This window comes from Nematolebias whitei, chromosome 9, assembly GCF_014905685.2.
Source record: "Nematolebias whitei isolate Nwh7 chromosome 9, NemWhi1, whole genome shotgun sequence".
Taxonomy (NCBI): Eukaryota; Metazoa; Chordata; class Actinopteri; order Cyprinodontiformes; family Rivulidae; genus Nematolebias; species Nematolebias whitei.
Genome location: NC_056506.1, coordinates 49,842,274 through 49,861,663, shown reverse-complemented (window position 1 = coordinate 49,861,663; position 19,390 = coordinate 49,842,274). Strand labels below are relative to the sequence as shown.

The window sequence follows — 19,390 nt, the reverse complement described above, 5'->3', positions numbered from 1 at the left end:
CATGTTGGTAACATGTTGCCAACATGTTGATAACATGTTGGCAACATGTTACCATGTTGGTAACATGTTGCCAACATGTTGATAACATGTTGGCAACATGGCGCGTTAGACACAACTTTAACTTGCTGCTGCATCAGGAACAAAGAGGGCGACGGACTTTGTGTTGGACAGGAAGCTGCGGAGACGCTGAGCTTCTTAAAGATGGACGCTGCGCCTGAGTGGGCAGGAAGCTGCATCGTTGTCCTTCAACTGTCAGACATTTCTTTTCAGAGCTGAAGTGACAACAAACAGCCGAGGAACATTTAAACCCACACGTCCTTTCAGCTGCTTGAAAAAGGCACCAGAGCATAAACAAAACGTTCGCCTGCTTTTTGTTGAAACGACTGCTACATCCAGCCTGCCTGCACTAAAATGTTCGGTTTTTGTCTTCTTTCACTCAAAGGAGGACACGGGACTTCTGGATTTCTCTCAACCACCCCCACATCCGCCCGCGCCCAAGAGCTCAGAGTTTTCACTTTACTGACTTCCATTGAAAATGAGCTGAACCTGAAGTGAAGGGTCCCTTTAGTTCAGCACACATCAACTATTCTGGCATCAAAAGGTTCGGCTCATATAGAGACAGCTGCTTTTGAAACTTTTTGCTGTTAACTACTGTTTAGCTGGTTTTACGTTTAAGCTAACTTTTGGCTTACAGCTGCTGCTTTCCTTTTCTTAGGTTTTAAATTTGTTTTGCCAAGTTTAGCTTTTAGCTACTGTCTAGCTAATTTTAGGTTTTATTTTTTTTGGGAAGAAATTTAGCTATTAGCTACTGGTGGATGATTTTAGGTTTTAGCTACTGTTTAGCTAGCTGCTATTATTGAACAAATTTTAGGTTTGACTTTTGTTTAGCCAATATTTGCTTTTACGCACAATCTTTTTTTAATTTTAAGTTTTATTTTTTTTATTTTTGTAGTTTTAGGTTTTAGCTAATGTTCCACTGATTTTAGGCTCAAGTTACTGCTTCGCTAATGTTAGCATTTAGCTACAATCCTGCTAATTTTAGGTTTTATTCATTATATTTTATCTTTCAGCTACTGTTTTGACAATTGTAGTTTTTAGCTACTGTTGTGCAACATTTAGCTTTTTTTTAATGTTTAGCTTATTTTAGCTTCTGTTCCGCTTGTTTCACCGGACAGTTCAGTTTCAGCTTCATCAGCAAACTTCAGTGAAGTCCTTCGGCTTCAGATGCCGGACTTTCCTTCCAGAACCTGGTGGCGACCGTGAGCAACAAACCCCAGATCCAGGGCTCATTCGTACCCAGACGGAGTTTGACCAGAACCTCTGAGCTCCGCTCGGCCTGAGGAGGAAGAGTCTTTCCACTCGAGAGGTTCTCGTCAGCAAAAACGCAGCAGAGACCCAAAACCAGATTTTTGTTCAGGCGAAATGGAAGCGATGAGATGAAGGAAGAGGAAGTGAAAGCAAGAGAACAGAACAGGTGGTTTTGGCTCGGCCCGTTCGGTACCTGTCCAGGTCCTCGCTGTCCTGCATGTTGAAGAGCATGGAGGGGATCAGCTTGTCCATGTGCTGCGGCTCCCAGATGATGGCCTGCAGCTCGTCGTTCACCGTCTTCCTCACAACGCCCTGCAGGCCTTTGATCCCAGCCACCCGGATCCTGAGCAGGAAACAGAGGCGGTTAAAGACGGGCCTTCAGCAGAAAATAAAAACCACAACAGACCAGTTCAGGGTAGAACTTATGAAGCATTAGAGCAGGGGGTGTCCACACTTCTTCATCATGGAGCTGCTTTTAAAGTGGTCTACCTGCTAGAAGACCCTGTGAGAACAACCTCTGGAAACTTCAGTGTTTTTCAATGTTTACTGGGAGTAATAAACAAAAAATGAGCAAGTTTACCCAAAAATGCTGTAGTTTTAATGTCAGTCACGTTGCCAGATAAGAACTTATGAACTACAGTACTGTCACTTTAAAATGATAGTATTTTGAGTTAAACTGTCAGATGTGCTGAGTAAAGATATTCCAAGTTGAGGTGTGTGTTGTGTTTATTGAACATGTGCACAGAAAAGAAGGGGGTAGATGAGACTTTTTAAATTGATCTGGCAACCCTGATGCAGGCTCAGCTGCATTCATCGTGCATGACAGTTAGTAGAGACGGTGGCGTCTTCACCAATTGGACTATTCATTCATTCAACCTTTATTTAGACGGGGCTCAATGGGATGTAACCGTGAATCCACCAACGTCTCCTTGGAGCCTGGAGTTTATTAGTTTTGCTCCTACAAGCTGAAAAAAGGTGAGCAGCACAAAAACACTCTGCTCTCTGACATTTATTATAACTGTTGTTATTTATTATAACTGTTATATTTATTATAATTGTTCTATTATTATAACTGTTATATTTATTCTAAAAAAGTTCAATCTGGTCCTCTGGACATTGAAAAAACAAAAAGCAAAACAATATAGAAATGTTTCGTCTCTCATCCTGAGGACTTCCTCAGTCTGAGGTGCTGTATTCAGCTCAGTCTCTTAAATAGCACCTTCTCAGAGTGGATCAACCAGTTTGCTGCTGACAACCAAAACCAGCTGATCACATGCTCAAGAAGGACCATCAGCCTAACAATGGATCATTAGCACCTGATGGCTGTTTACTACTCACAGAGGGCTGAGTGATACTAGCAATCACAGCATTGTAAGAGGGGGACAGTTGAACCTGGAGGCTCCACCCCTGTTTAATGATGGACGGTTTCTTTTCACAAAGATGGCCTCCCTTACTCCTCTCAAACCATCGCTTTTAACGAACCAAAAGCACAAATTTAGAGGGTTAAAGCAGATTTTAAAGAGAAAAGAGAAAGGGAGGGGTCCGTGAAGAGCACCGGAGGTTTGTCATCCAGTGTCTTCAGTAGAAAGAGAGAGAGAAGAAATGATTAAGCCAATAAATGAAAATGAGGTTATATTTTTCATTTATCATGCGATTAAACTGATTAATTATCGCGACAGGCCAAGTGGAGGGTTGTTGGTTCGAGCACTCCGCAGCCGTTTGGTCTTCTCCGTGGACCAAAGGATACTCGAGTCAGTGAATGACAACATGAAGAAATCTGCTGAGGTTTTGTGAACTCGAGTTTAGACTCGATTCCTTTTAGAACCTGATTCAGACCTCATCCGTTAAAGTGTTCAACCCAAGAACCGAATGAGGGCGGACTTCCTAAGAACCTTATTTGTTGCTAAACAAATAAATGTATACTGCAGCTAAAACCGATTTAAAGACTTCAAAGCTTTCCTTTAAAGTTGCTGCACAAACCCAACGTGGCACGACCGGCAGCCGAGCGCCGACAGTCTGCACAGCCGAACGTTTCAGAGCGGTCCGGCTGAGTCTTTGTCCACCGCTGCTGTTTCTCACACAAAACTCTCTGAGCAATAACAAACTCGGGGCAGGTGACCCCGTCTGCAGCGTGATCCAATCAGCACCACAGAAATTCTATTTGGGATTTCCTCCCCTCCTCCAGCGAGTCGCCGCTGAGTGGAATAATGAAATACAAAAGCAGAGCGAGAAGTCGCCCCGTGTAGAGCAGGCCGCTGTGAGGTATAGAGATAACTGGAAAATAATCCCAGCATCCCCGGCTCACCCCCCAAATCAGACACGCACACCCTCATACATACAAATAGAGATAAAATTCACATTTTTATGCACAAAGATTCTGGTACGCCACCACTGAAGGGGTCTCATCTGCTGCAGTCCAAACTCTGTAAAGACGCTGTGAAGGCAGAAAAACGTTCTCCTACAAGGAATAAAACAAAAACCGGCTTCAGATGTTTTCATCAGTATTTTAATCTAACGGCAGCCCTCTCTCTGGGAGAACACAACTAAATCAAAGAATCAATACCTGTTTAGAAATAAGACTGATAGGATGGGGGAGCTGCAAAACAACTGTGTCTTTTTTAATAAATAATAAATATTGTGAACATGATGTGGATAGAATGATAAAGTTACTGTACAGCATCACCTGTTCGTTTTATTTTCTAATTTTACATTTAGGGAGATCTAAAGAAAAAGTATCTTTACGCCTCAGAGGTTCTGCTGCATTCAGAAGATTTTTAAGGTCTTGACGTTTCTAAAAACATCTTAAACACGACACTGTTTCCAGAAATGTCTTTATCCACAGAAACAATGAGAATGACCCAAACCGCTGCAGTAACTTCATCAGGCCTATAGGTGGTGCTGTAACACTGCCATGAAATTACAACAAAAACAGGAAACAAGGCGGGACGCGTGCACGGAAAGCTTGCAGGCTGGTGTGAAATGTGAATACAGTAGTCGCCGTTTAACACGGGGGGTTTCCGTTCTCAACTTCCTGCGATAAGTGAAAAACTGCAATGTGGGAATAGTAGTACAAGTAGCAAGTAGTAGTTTATTTTAGTATATATATATATATATATATATATATATATATATATATATATGTATATGTGTGTGTGTGTGCCTGTGATTGGAAGATCACCGGTTCAAGCCCCGGTACCGTCAACAAAATGTGGGTGGGGTAGGTGAAGCACTCACACCTGCCTCCACCCTCATTCGTCCCACTCTGGGCCCTTGAGCAAGGCCCTCAACCCCCACCATCTGCTCCTCTGGATGCTCTAGATGCAGCTCTCTGCTCCACACAGAGGCTGTGGTAGCTCGGTGTCTGTGGTTGCATCAGGAAGAACATCCAGTGTAAAAATAACTGCCACGTCTTCGTGCGACTCAGTTCGCTGTGGTGACCCCAACACAGGGAGCAGCCGAAAGAAGAAAAAAAATATATATATGTGAAGGCATTTTAAAGCCTTCCTGCACTCTTGCAATATTCTAAACAATGTTTCTAAACTCTAAATGCTCTAAAAGAGACAGAATGTCATGATCTCTGCTCTCTGCCTCCTGCCAGTGCTCTCGGCCACGCCCACTTCTCTGCTGCAGAGCGGACATCGTGACACGCTGCAGGAGGGAGCTCCTCCCTGCACCTATGGGCTGCACACAGGTGCATCAGGTGCGAAATCATTTAAAATAATTTATTTCAAATAAAAAAATCCATGCTGATCATGCGGCTCATCCATCAATCATCCAGTTGTGTGTCATGTCCAATCTTACTTAAAAAAAACCGCGAAAGAGTGAGTCCGTGAAAGTCGAACTGCGAAGTAGCGAGGGACTACTGTAAAAGAAAAAGTGGATGACCTCATGTCATGGGTCATCAGTTTTTAAAGGTGGTGTTTTGATCATTTATACACAAACTCAAGTGGACATTTTAAAAAATGTTCACTCTAGACATCCATCTCCTTTCGCTTCCATTGATCCAACACATCCAGCAGTGGAACCCATCAACTCTCTCCAGTAACACTCCAGCTCCTCCTGGGGATCCAAGGTGAGGAAGAATAATCCATCCAGCAAATTCTGGGTCTGCCACAGGGTCCCAGTGGAGCATGTCTGGAAAATCTTCCAACGAAAGGCACTCAAGAGGAATCATAATCAGATGCTTGAACTGCCACAGCAGCGTCCTTTTGATCCAACCATTAAAAAATATATACAATTTTATATCTTTTAAAATGCTGTTTCCATGTGGACGCAAGACTGAAACAAGCCCACGGTGTTCTTAAACCCTCTGAAGAACCTGCTACCACCCTGCATGTCCTGACAGATTTTTTTTTTGTGTCAGCTAGTATGAAGCAAGACTGAAGGGCTTAAGCAAATTATAAATTTCATATCAAAACAGCAATTTGCATATATAAATTTCAAAAGGCATCAACGGCAATGAAACTCCACAATAAAGTGATTATGGGAAGAAAAAAAAAGTTTTGTAGAGTTTTACAGAAAATGAAGGACCAAGTGGTCATCCTTGAGGAACTCCTTATAGGATCTGATAATGCATGGTTCATGGTCAGGAGAGGCCTTCCTTGTTCTACGAACTGCCTCAAACAAAATTTATAACAAATAAATAAATAATGGGAACATAAATACACTGTCAGATTTATGTTAATACGTTTTAAATCAATCAATACAAAACAACGTTCAAATGAGATATTTGGAGTTATAGTGTGAATTTCCCAACCGAGGGCTAATTTGATCATTTGTCTTCATACGCAAGACTTTTGACAGTAAAAGAGTTTTTGTTCTGGAAGTCTTTTCATTAAAGGTGAAGCGAGGCCTGTCCTCAGATTAACGCAGCAGAAGACTAACGTGATAATCTATAATGAGTTTCAATCTAACGAGTTATGACTCAGACAGGAAAAATGTGTCAACCGCAGCAAATCTGGGAACAAACCATCAGTAAATATCTGGGCTGCTTGCACATGTTCAGAAGCCATTATGGCCCAGAATAATAGTTTTGTTTGTCTCCCTTCACACACACTCGGCTCGGTCCTTTCATTTAAGGATTAGTGTTTCTCCAGAAGACGTACGAGGTTTGTTTGAATGGTCCACCTACCAACAGGCTCCTCAGGCTCTAATCCTCTGGGCTTGCTACGCTAAATATTCTCTCCTCGTCTCTGAAGATTGTTGTGCATGACTAATTATTGGTGAATGTTGGTTTTCCTGCACTCTCAAATTAAACCCTGGCTTGATTTATTCCTCCAGGAAAACATTTTCTCACAAGACCACAGACACTTGGACAGTGTACGCCCGTCTACAGTCTGAGGTCAGTTCTGATGAAAGCAGGTGTGCTGGTCCTCTGATGAACATCATGTGTCTGGAAGTGGTTCTTGTAGAGATGTTGCTGGAGCCTCACCTCAGACTGGGAGCAAAACTGCTTCTTTCCCTCCTGCGATCAAGAATAAACAAGTCCACCTTCCTTATAGTCTAGGGTTCTGTGTGTTCAGTGGTTTGGGCTCCTCGCTGTCACCGAGTCGACCATGAACTCCTCAGCTGTCCAACAGCTGAAGATTGGACCAAACTGGGTCATGATGTTGATGTAAAAGTCCAGAACCTCCACCAGTCTGAAGGACAGAGCGGTAAGTTCTGCAAACCGGCTCCTCAGTGAATCCCTTCAACCTTTTCCCAGCATTTACACTCAGCTGCTCTAACGCCACATTTTATGGCCAGCGTCGTTTCAAGTGCTCGTGTTTCACTCCGGGACGTGCAGCGGAGCCCTCCTGAGCCGTGTGGTCTCAGTGGAAGGGAGACGTTATGAAAAATGGATTGGGGGAGATGTATTTATACCTGTGCTTAATGGATATCTGTGGGATGAGAGCGGCTCTGGTGGGGATTGCGTTACCACTCCTACCACTCAGTGTTGCTGCTGATGTGAAACCCTTTACTGCCTTTAAAGTATTTCTAGAAATAAAACTACAAATGTAGGCATTATGGCCAATTTGGACCTCAGTATCCATAAGTGAAATGTGAAAATCAATCAGAAAATGTGTTTTATTTCCATCCAAGGACACGGCTCAGACTGGAGCAGCTGATTTCTCAGGCTAATGCCCAATTCCACCTCATAAAAAGGGAAATGATCAGGATTCTGTGCATTAACAGCTGCTTCAGGGAGCCTCGGAGCCAAATTAAACAATTCATCATTTGGTCGAGAACCACCTTGATTTTAAAGTCATATGCAGATGAGCTTTGCTCAGATCCTGGGGATAATAAGCAATGTGTTGTTAAAAGCTCTTCTCAGACAAGTTTCAAGATGTTTCACATCTTATAATGTTGGCTTGTGTTGGTAACAAACTGAAAGGGTTTGATATTTAATTAAAATAAAATAAACTGAATGTCATCTTGTGGATCCAGATTCTAAGACAAGAACCAAAAACAGAAAATGTAACTTTTAAAGAATCAAGAACGTTTTTGTATTTACCCGTTTGTGTTGTTTTAAACTAAAGTCGAGCTCGTTCTCAGACTGGAGTCCACCAGGACTGCACCTCGTCTCTGGTCCCGTTCTTCGTGGACAAGATCTGAAGGTGCGGTCATGGAGGGGAGGGTGTCTGGTTTGGAGAACCTCAGGGCCTCTGCTTTATGCTGATGATGGAGTTCTGTTGGCGTCTTCAAGGCTCAAGATGAGTCAGCTCTTCTGTCTCAGGCCACGCTACTCGAGGCTTCCTCCAGGTGGGGGTGCTCAAGTACCTGAGAGACGAACTGATGAATCGATGCCTCATGGGTAATAATGAGAACGTTGCTTTGGTCTGCTGTGATGAAGAAGGAGGTCCGTTACTGGTCTGTCTTTGCTCCAGCTCTCATCTATGGTCATGGGGGTGGACCATGACTTAAACAGTCTAATCATCTGAAAGGGACGTTCTCATAAAAGGTGCACAGGGTCAGAGATAAGGGGAGCCCCTGCTCCTCCTCATCACAACGATGAAGCTGAGGTGGTTCAAGCATCTAATTAGGACGTGGTTTACCAAACGTTCCACCGGCAGGAGAACCCAGAACACACTGGAGGGACCACCACCTGACCTCTCTGATCAGGGAACACCTTGAGATCCTCCAAGAGGAACTGGAGAGTGTCAGTGAGTGGGAGGGAGGTCTGGGAGTCCCTTCTGGATCAGTTAGATCTGCGACCTGACCATAGAAACAGGACAAAGGAAGAACTGGGGGAAGGTCTGAAGCAGTTTGGTCTCTCTGGGCTTCGTTCTTCAGGTTCAGTTCTAAAGGAAGCCTTCCTCATTGAACCCTGAAACATCATCTCACCTTCATAACTTGGTGGCACCAGAGATAAAACCGAAGCAGAAACCCACACAAGACCCTCTCTGGTTCCGTCCTCGGTTTAACCAACGTCTAAACGCTACAAACCGTTTAACGTTTACGCGGCTGAGAACAGGTCGGATCCTGGAGTTCAGCAGCCCACGTTTGTTCGTGGGGGACCTTACCTGCTCCTGGTCTCAGGATCTTCATGAGTCGAGTGGCACATGGCACTGAACTGGGAGACGAAGAAGTCGTAGCGGCGATGGTATGAAGGCGTGTCCTCCTCGATGTTGGCAAACTTCACAAACTAAAAAAAAAAAAGACATTTAAAAAAGTTACCGCCCGAAGGAACAAACACTCGGACCTTATTGTCCTCATGTGGTTGATGGAGCTTCTCAGTTGTCCAGGAGAGGGAAGCACGAAGAGGTTAATATCTTAAAAGTGACAGAACTGCAGAAAAACGATGGACTCTCAGCTACTACCAGTCACATTTTAACTCCGTATCTGTGCAAACGACCGACTTGTTTTCCAACGCTGACCAGACGTGGTGCTCGCTGGTCATTTCCTGCTCCAGTTCAGTCACGTCACAGTGAACGTGGCACAAACTGCCACAGCAGATGCATCATCCCAACGTTTAACCTTGAACCGTCCTTTAACTTCCTCGGGGGAAACATCCACCTCCTTCCTGAACGGCTTCAAAATATTAGTTGTAATAATTTATTTGACAAAAAGCTAGTCAGTCTTTTAAAGCTACCTCAGCCTGAAATACAAACATCAAACACGTATTTAAAAACTCCAGTCCACTGTTCTGACCCTTTAGAAAAGTGTTTTTTAAAGTGGGGGCCGCGGCTCCCTGGGGGGCCGTCAGGGGGCCCAGAAAGCTGGAGAGAAGATTAAAAAAAGCAAAAATAAAAAATAGTAATAATAATAAAAATTGCCCACTAGGACAATCTGTGTCTGTCATTTCCAGATAAACATGTTTGAGAAAAATTAGATTTATTTGTTTTGTTCTTCTGGTCAACACTTTGTTCAAAAGTTGTTTTTTCAGTGGGAAAATAATTCAGTGTTTAAAACGTGGTTAATATTTTTATGCCCAGCACCGTAATAATTAATTGAATATAGTGAATAAAAGTTAAACATTCTAAGAGTTGATGTTTCTACATATTTTGTAGCACTGTGTGTGTGGGGGGGGTGGGGGGGGGGGGGGGGCTCAACCAGAAGCTAATGCTGTTTGGGGGGGCCACGGCATGGAAACATTTGGGAACCCCAGACTCAGACCATTAAACTCTTCAGGATCGGTCGTCGACAACGACGCCTCGTTTTCAGATGAACTTATTCCCGGTCTTTGAACATGAGGTTTTTTTTGTTATAATCTTTTATTCTTATTCGTGTCTTTATTTTATGTATTTTTTAACTCTGCACATGATACAATCGCTAGTTTTCAATTGTTTTTCGCCTGCAGCAACTTGGAGCTAACTGCAGAGCACGGTGCACCTGGAAGGACTTCCTGCCTGCAGGAAAACCACCGGCAGTCGGCTGTGGACCGTGCGGTTCTGCAGCCTGCGTGCACGTGGAACAGCTCGTTACTACCAAATGTTTATTTGTGCGCTACAAGTGAGATTTTACTCTTTACACCCAAACTAAAATGATGCAGAGACTCTGGATTGGATTTTTACAAAGACCCTGGAATATAAAAGCAGAGCAACGTCTGGTGTAAAGATCAAAGAAAACCGTTACTGAGAGGAATGCATTAGTTTATGAAATGATAAATATGAGACTAAAGATGTTTTTATAGTGAATTCTAATGTGGCCGGTTTTTCCCCAAAAGACAAAAGAAGGATTAAAGCACGGAGGAGGGAGTGTCATGTGGCCCCATAAGGCTGACGAATAATCAGCCAATCTGGAACAAAGATTTAAAAACTGTTAAAAACTCTTTACTGCCGACGTGAACATAAGAAACAACAAGAGAACGGCAAACAACATTATACGATCGTCAACAAACTGTTTCTGTAGCACCCAACAGGACAAGGAAAGACCTTGAATAACCTCTGACCTTGATTTGTGACCTTAGAGCAGGGGAGATGAAACGTGTGCATGACACCGTCTAGTTACGATGCACGTTTCATTAAATTATCTTCAGAGGACCAGAAGTTCTGACTCCATCTCTCACACGATGATGGGCACCAGTGACCCCCCACGACCCGAAAAGGAGCGATCGGGTGGGTGGATGGATGGACGGACCAGAAGTTAGGGCCCGGACAAGAGACAGTTTTATGGACATACAGAAATAGTGCCAAGTCTTTCGACAGGCAAACAACAACAACAACAACAACAACAACAACAACAACAACAACATTAATAATAACAACAATTAGGCCGGTCACGATAAACAATAAATCAATTAATCGCATGATAAATGAAAATTATTGACCTCATTTTCATTTATCGTCTTTATCGTTTCTTCGTGTCTCTCTTTCTACTGAAGACACTGGATGAAAAAAGGCTCAACTCTTGTTCTTCACTGACCCCGCCCTTTCTCTTTTAAATCTGTTTTAACTGTCCAAAATCGTGTTTTTGGACAGTTAAAAGCAGCTAAGCTGAGAAGCTAAGCTACGAGCTAAGCTAACAGGCCGACCTCGAGGAAAAAACCTCCGTCTTGTCGAAGCTCCAAAATTCACTGTTGAAACTTGTGCCTTTGTGTAAAAAGTTGTTTTTCTCTGAAAAAGAAGCTGAGAACTTGTTTACTGATTTTTATTAAAAGCTTTGTGTGTAAAATGCTAAAGAGCTCAAACCACACCGAGCGTCCACCATTTTGAGAACCGAAGAGAGACAGCCCATGTCACGTCAAGGGGCCTCCCTCACTATCCATCCTTCAGTTCAAACAGTCTTATACTGCCATCCAGTGGTCAAAAAAGGTACTAGACACAAAATTAACCCATATTTCTTCTTAAATTTGACAATAATTACTAATTATTGTCAAATTTCAAACAATATTATCATTTATCGCAATAATTTCTGAGACAGTCGCCCAGCAAACGTTATCGTGACAGGCCTAACGACAATAATGAAAAATGGTGGAACACAAAACATGTTGTTGTATCTCTCCAGATTCATCTGCAGGAGATCCGGTTTGTTTCCTGTTCTGTCCCGTGCTCCTTGTTGTCCTGATCTTTCAGCTTGAATTATAAAGTTGCGCTGCAGTGAAAATGATAAGAGCCTGTTCTTGGCCCGTTTTTATTTTTCTTGCTCCCATGAGGCGCTGAGGGTCCTGTCAGGAGCCCCCCTCCTCCCTGCAGCTCTTCAGGACCCTCTCATTGTTCACCGCTACAAATTGCTGTGCATCGGTGACAAAGACGCTGCTGTAGCTGCAATTTCCTCTCATTTCAAAGCTGCCCTCTCCTGGAGGTAATGACTCAGACAGACACGGCAAATGGCTTCACTTCGGGGCTTCACTGGAGCTAACCACAAAAAAGGAGGTAATCCAGGTAATGGGCACCTGTGGAGGGGGAAGCTGTTGATACGACTTAAATGTGAGACCCGTCACGTCCAACAGACGATTCAGGCACAAGGTGGCGACGCCAAGATTCAGCTGCTTTAATGAACTGGCAAAAAAATCCACAATAACTGGAAAATATAGAAAAAAATTATATTTTGAAGCATTTTTCTGAGCAGAACTATGATTTTGAGCTTAAAAGTGCTTCAGCGCTAGTGAAGCTACTTCCAACAGCAGCTGAGAAATGCTGATATTTAAGTTAATCCACTTTATTTCTAAAGCTCCAAGTGTCAACAGAAGTCGTCTCAGGTACTGAGCAGAAACATTCATCTATAAAATAATGTTTACATTATTTATCTGAGGAGCAGATATCAGGTTTAAGGGTTCTTCTTTTAAAAGCTGAAAGAACTCCTCATTAAAAAACGCTTGAAAAGGATTCAGACCAGTTTCAGGAGCTGAAAACAGATCAAGCCACATCTGGAACCGCTCCTGATCCAGGTGTTAAAGAAAAAGACTAAAATCTGGTAGTTTGGCCCAAAAACGACTCAACTGATGTGATGGGTCACATTTGGTTAAGATGATTGTGATTAATTAATTTTATTAAATAAAACTAAACATTCTAAAAAAACAACACGTTTATTTATTTTGGAAACTTTGTGACGGAGCAGCTGTAACACACATCTGTTGGTCTTTAGTCTTAAGTGAAAAAAGTTAAAAAACTCCTTAGGTTTGTATTTTATGGGTTTGTTTGTCTGTTAGCAAAATATTTCTTGAACCAGTGGTTGGGCATTGATGAAACTCTCAAAGTAACCACTGTACGCACGACTGTCATTGACTTTTGTTGCCAACCTAATCCAAGATGGCTGCCGCACCTAAGCAACCTTAACAAATAAAAAAAGACTATAACCCAGTCAGTTTTACAGAGAGCGCTAAAATCAGACGTGGTAGTAGCCGAGAGTCATCCCCACATGTTCTGCTTCTCTCATAAAGTTGAATGTAACGTTATTTTCATGGTTTGACCAAATGGTTAACATTTATAAACCAGTTGGAAAACTGGGCAGCTCACTGGGTGCATGGATTCTGGATTTCCTAAGCAACAGAATAAAAGGATGGAAGGTCCTCCACTCTCATCCAAATACGGGAACACCACAGGGGTGTGTCCTCAGCCCCCTCCTGTACCCCTTGCTCACATACGACTGCATCCCCATTCACTCCACTACCACCACCGTTCGCTGATGACGCCACCATTACAGGGCTCATAACGGACAACATGGAACCAGCCTACAGGGAGGAGGTCCAGCACTTGACAGAATGGTGCCACAATAACAACCTGGACCTCAACACGAGTAAGACCAAGGAACTCATTCAGGAGATCCAAGTGCACAGAGCACTTGAGGGTGGAGAGCTTCCTGAGAAACTTATGAAGCTCACTGGACAGGAAGACGTGAGCTACACAGAGTTATTTTATACAGACGCCATCGTTTGACTTAAAAAAAACTTTGAACAACTTCTCTGTGAACTTCATCACCTCCAATAACCAGGTGGGTTTCTCTTCAGGGTCATCTTGTCATCTCAGACGTTACAAACAGCACGTTTGGTGTGAAGATCTCAATCCAAGGAATCCTTCACAGTTCACGACCTGAAACTACTTTCCTATGAAAACTGTAAATCTCTATGGGTTTAGATTAGAAACCCAGAAGAGTTTCTTATCGATTCACTGGGATTTATTCATCAGTTTTTTATTGTTCATCTGTAGAAAATCAACAACCAACTCATCAACGGGTTTTACTTTTCAAAACGACCCAATCCTCAGTGATCCACAGTCGCCTCTGCTCTAAGAACTTTACCCCACAATATTGTGTAAATGCTGAGTCAGCATTAGTTTTCATGTTTTGTTTTTATATTTTTGCATTCTAACTCCCGCAGACTTTGTGCCATTTTAGCCGTTCATACGTCCAAACCTTCAGCTCATCCAGGAGATCGCTGCTGTCACTTTTAGTTTTTATAACTTTTATACTTTCATATTTAACTTCATTTATAAATAACGTAATTTCGTTCCACCTCCTCATGTGATGAGAATGACAACAAAGAACCTTGAATGCCCCGCCCCTAAAAACAAATACATTATTTAGTTTCGTTCCTTGAAAAACAGTTCTGGTTAAAATCTGCTTCAGCAAACCTGCTTTGTTTTTGTTTTCTGATGCTACATTTAGCTTTTAGCTGGACTTTTGCTACTTGTACTTTTTAACCACCATTCTGCTACTTTCTGGTAGTCTTTAATATTTTTTAACTTTTAGCTAGTTTACTGTTATTTTTAATTATTATTGAATTTTTCTCAATAGTTAGCCTTTCGCTACCATTAGCTTTAACCTGTTGCTACACGTTAGCTTTTTGATACGGTTAGCCAGCCTTTTGTTTCGTTTAGCGTTAAGATAGTTTATTGTTATCTCTGCATACTGTTCCATTTTAGCTTTTAGCTGGCCTTTTGCTTCTTTTACTTTTTAACCACCATTCTGCTACTTTTAATATTTTCAAATTTTAGCTAACTTTTGTCATTTTTAACTTTTTTTTTGCTAATCTTTTACTACTCAGCTTTTAATTAGCATCTTTTTACTTTCGGCTATTAGCTAGTGTTTTGCATCTTTTTAGCTTTGGCAACTAAATTTCAGCTAATTCAGTAAATTTCAGCCACATAATAGCACTCAGCATTTACTCTAATTTTTACAGAAAGCACAATTTCTCTAGTTCTTTTGAGATTTAACCATTCGGTGTACAGCAAGGCTGAGTCCCTGGTCCTCTTGTGTTCTTCCTGTAGGCCAGCTCATTCAGAACCAGAATAAAACTTTTATTTCTGCACAGATGTCGGTCTGTAGCAGTTTGTACGCTTGTTTTCTTTTACAATGATCTCAAGTTGATTGTTACCTGTTCCCAGGTTGGTCTTTCTTTATTCAAATGTTTATTTGGTTGGACTTTCTGCCGACTGAACTTGTGCATCAACTGTGAAAGTTTTTTTTTTGTAAAAACTTTTAGAAAAGTGTGATTTTTACTGGTTACTGCCATGAAAGATGGGTGACCATGTGACTACCAGTATCTGTTAATGTGTTTATTTGTCTTTTAGTAAAATATCTCTCAAACCAAAAGATGTATTTTATTGAAACTCTAAAATATGTAATCATTGGATGTACAACGAAAAACCTTTGAGCTCAACCTGATTCAAGATGGCTGACACGGTCTCAGCAGATAATCAGCTAAAATGTAGTGTGGTAGTAGTTGAGAGTGATTTTAAACACATACAACACAACGCAAGTTCTTTGTTTAAAACTTCGGCTTGCAAATCAGCCGAAGATGTGATTCTTCAAGAAATGCTCATTTTATTTTATTTCACTTTAAAACGACTCGTTTTGTGAAACCCGGTCTCGTTTTGAAATGTTTTGTAGCATTTCAGGGACGATAATCACCAAACGTGTGATGTTTCCGAGTAATTAAACAGAACTGAAGCCCCGCTGAAAGCAGCCGAATGTCTTTCAACTGACTTGCTGTCATTTGTTAAGCTTTGTGTTTTTGTTGTTCGGCAGAAATCTCCAACTCATTAAACTGATACTTGGGCAGCAGAACAAACAGAAGCGTTTTGTTTTTCTCCGGTAGGCCACAAAGAAAACAAACACTTAAGAGGACATCGTCAGCTTTGTGGTGGGCGCCGTGAAGAAAATTTAATTAGCGCGTCTCTAACCTGCAGGCTGTCTGCACCTCAGCCCTCCAACCTCCCGGCTCTGCGTCTGCTCTCAGACTCTAAATACCACACATAAATAATGCAGAGCCGAATGCATCCGAACCTTCGGCTCCGTGTCCCGCTCGGATCAACCGCTAACAACGGCAAGGGCAGCGAGCTCGGACGGAAAAAACAACTTATTTCACCTTCAGAGGAGTTGAAAGTGGAGCTGAATGTGCTACAGCTCTTACACAGGAGGTGCTAAAAAGCATTTTCCTTTACCGAAGTTACATTAGCCATTAAAGCACCGTCAGCCTCTGGGCTGCAGCGAAAAACGTGTGAAAATAAACAAATAAATTCAAGTTGAAAGCAGATTATGAGCAAATATGACAAGAAAAATCTATTGAAAAAATACAGGGACGCTTTGCAAGAAAAGGTCAAATATGTGGCAGATAAGGTAAATAAACCTAATTTGCTGTTAAAAAACATTAACTTGAACTTAAAAACAAAAACCTTCAGGGAAAAGACGCAGATGTTTAGTGGTGAAATTATTTACTTTTTAATTTTTCCGTGTGTTTAATATTTGCTGTGCCTGCAGTGCGACATTATCCACACGGTGCCGATAAATCTGAACCAAGACGCTTCAGACTTTAAGGGCTTTTATTTAGAAAAATGCTCCAATTTAAAACCTCTAGAGGCACAAATTAAAAGTGTGAATCTGAGTGACTGCTCAGGCGGAGAGAATTAAATAATCTGCACTCATGACAAAAAGAAAACTGAAGTAGCCGAGAGACACGCCTCCATGTAGCCGGACTTTATACCGGAGCGCCTTACCGAGTTTGTCCCCAGAACCTGCAGGTCGGGCTCTCTGGACTCCAGCAGCTTGGCCACCATGTGCAGGAAGCTCTCCACGAAGGGTTTGATGCTCTGAGAGTGACACGCCATCAACAGCTGGTCCAGGGCCTCCATGGCGATCACCACGTACCTGCAGACACGGGTTTCAGTTGAAACTAAACCCAGAGCGTTATCTGGATCAAAACTCTCGAACACTTCAGGTTTAAACACAAACTAACAACCTTCAGTTAGAAATTTAGTCCCTAATTAATAAGAATTTGTAGCTGTATACAACACCAAGTTGGAAAGACATCAGCAATGATTTTATAGAAGCAGCAGTACCTGCTCGTCGACCTCGGAAGGGTCAAAGGTCATTACAGAGACAAAGATTATTCACACGAGGGAAACATTGAAGACAGCTGCCAGGAGTGGTAGCAGACTCACCCTGAAGGTCAGACTGTGCAATGTTTTACCGAACGGCCTCTGGGACCTTGTACTGGGACTGTGCCGCTTCCCTCCAAACATGGCCCGGTGCATTATGGGTAAACAACAGGTTTAGCCTCACCCGTAGCGGTGTCGCACCACGTCTCTGCTCAGCCTCTCCGCCAGGTACGCCCCGATCCGGTCCAGCTTCTCCGGAGCCGAGACAGCGTAGAAGGTGAGCTTCTCCATGTCGGACTTGCTGAGGCCATCCTGAAGAACAGAAACAAGTCCACGTGAGCAGGTTCCAAAGGCTTCGGTCTGCTGTAAACGTGTTCTGAGAAGATCAAGAACAAGGACTGGAAAAAGTGTCCACGTTAATCATTTTAATCAGTAAACGAGGAACTAGAGAAGTAATGTAGGTGGCTTCAGGTTTATCTTCGCTCCTGTGCCGTGGGTTCGAAACTCCCTGGTGGTGTCGCCTCGTCACACTAAGTGGGCGCCAAACTCGGTAAAGAAAAGCACCCACAGTGTGACGGGAACTGGACAGATTCAGGTGGAACCAAATATTAATGCAACATTTTCATCGACTCCAGCAGGACTGGTCGGACCTGGATGTAGTTTGGTCCCAGTCAGATCTTTTGCTAACCCATCTGAGCTCAAGAGCCACGTGCAGCAGCTGTGGACGGACTCGCTCCAGGAGGATACAGTGGGTTTAGACTTGTCTCGAGGGAGGACAAGGGACCAGCAGCGGGCCTAATCAGCCGTTTGAAATTATAATAATGTCTTCACCAGCACTTCACAGACATTTAGGACCTCCCAGGTGTGTAAAGCCTCTGATGACTCACTTTAGGGTCCTCTGGGAAGATGTTGTCCACCAGTCGTTTGTACCTCGGCCTCAGCGGCCCGCAGCAGCCACACACTCCTAAAAGAAAGAAAAGTAAATGTTGGTCTCAGGACGTCAGGAAGCCAAAGACAAAGCTTCATACCTTTACAACTTCAAACAAACAAAAACTGACGGGAAAACAGAAGTTGAAGGAAGAAGACTGGTTTTAAGAGCAGAGCGTTTTTACTCGGCACCTCTGACTCATGCCGGCCTCTTTCGAGACAATCCTGACTTTGTATTCAGGAGCAGGAAGAGATAGAGCATCTATTGACCGACATGAATTAGTATTAGCAGCCGCAGCCTCCGTATCAATAAGAAGTGACGAGTCAGAGTCACGACTCAGCGGCGTGACGTGAGAAAGGTAAAGTCAGAGGGGACGTCTTCGTGACCGGAGACAAGAAAGATGCTGCAGGTTCCAGCGTGCGCTGGGCTCATTCACCTTCCAATCAATCTCTGCTTATATGACGAATAAATAAACATTTAGAACTTTGCCGTCAGGTTTTCTTTTAGTGTTTGCCTGTTGCCCTTCTCAAACCAAACAATGTTAAGACAAACTTAACAATCTCCCATGAGCCTCTGCTCAGAGCTCCAATGACCCCTTCATGCTGTGTAAACACCAATCAGGCAACAAGGAGTCACCTCAACACCCCCAGAGTTTATTTTTGCAGCTATCCAGTTTGTCTGCAGCCCTCGGAGTGTGGAGATTAATCAACTTCATTACGGCTCGTATCAACAGCCGGTTGTCAAAGCAACGCTGCCTCTGCAGAGGCTGGAAAATGCTCATTATGGATCCTGCAATTACTGACCGCATGAGAGCTTAGAACAAAGCCAAAGTGTGAGTGACCTGCAGGACTCATTGGAATTCAGCTCCAACACCTCCCGCAGCTCAATATTCAGCACGAACAGCTTCAGGACTTTATACCAGCAGAAAGACCGACTACAGGTGTGCACGTCTGCCAACGAGCACAAGCAGCAGCAGTGAAATGAACCTCAAAACTGCCCAAAGGAAAATAAAACCACTAACTGGTACTTTTAATCTTCAAAAGTCTTTTAAGATTGACAATCCGGGATGAATCAATCAGTTGGTAATCACAACCAGACTGTTTTTAAGTTATCCAGTTTGACCAGTGACTAGCTGGTACAACACGTAAAAATCTGGTTTTACTTTCATTTCCAGTAAACGCATCAACACTTCCTGTCGTTGGCTGGGAATAGGCAGCAGCTCCCTGCGACAGAATTAAGAAGTGTAATGTTGGTGTGGTGTCAAGGGGCAGGTAAGCTGGTTGGAATGGTGCATACTTGTAGGTCAATATAATGTGTATTAATGGGTTAGTTGGTACAGTATCAGTGGGACCACTGGGCTGCTTGGTATGGCACCAGGCTGGTTGATAGGTCATTGGGTAGGCTGGTATGGCGCAGGGCT

The 19,390-nt window shown here is 42.9% G+C and overlaps 1 protein-coding gene across 1 annotated transcript in view; it reads right to left on the bottom strand.

Moving 5' to 3' along the window:
- efr3a (EFR3 homolog A (S. cerevisiae)) overlaps positions 1 to 19,390 on the bottom strand; it is a gene marked incomplete in the record, with an annotated part of 80,028 nt that overhangs the window by 35,163 nt on the left and 25,475 nt on the right. The window contains 5 exon segments of the mRNA XM_037682454.1: positions 1,502 to 1,651; positions 8,811 to 8,932; positions 16,662 to 16,812; positions 17,227 to 17,354; positions 17,930 to 18,006. Coding sequence (XP_037538382.1) covers positions 1,502 to 1,651; positions 8,811 to 8,932; positions 16,662 to 16,812; positions 17,227 to 17,354; positions 17,930 to 18,006 — 628 coding nt within the window.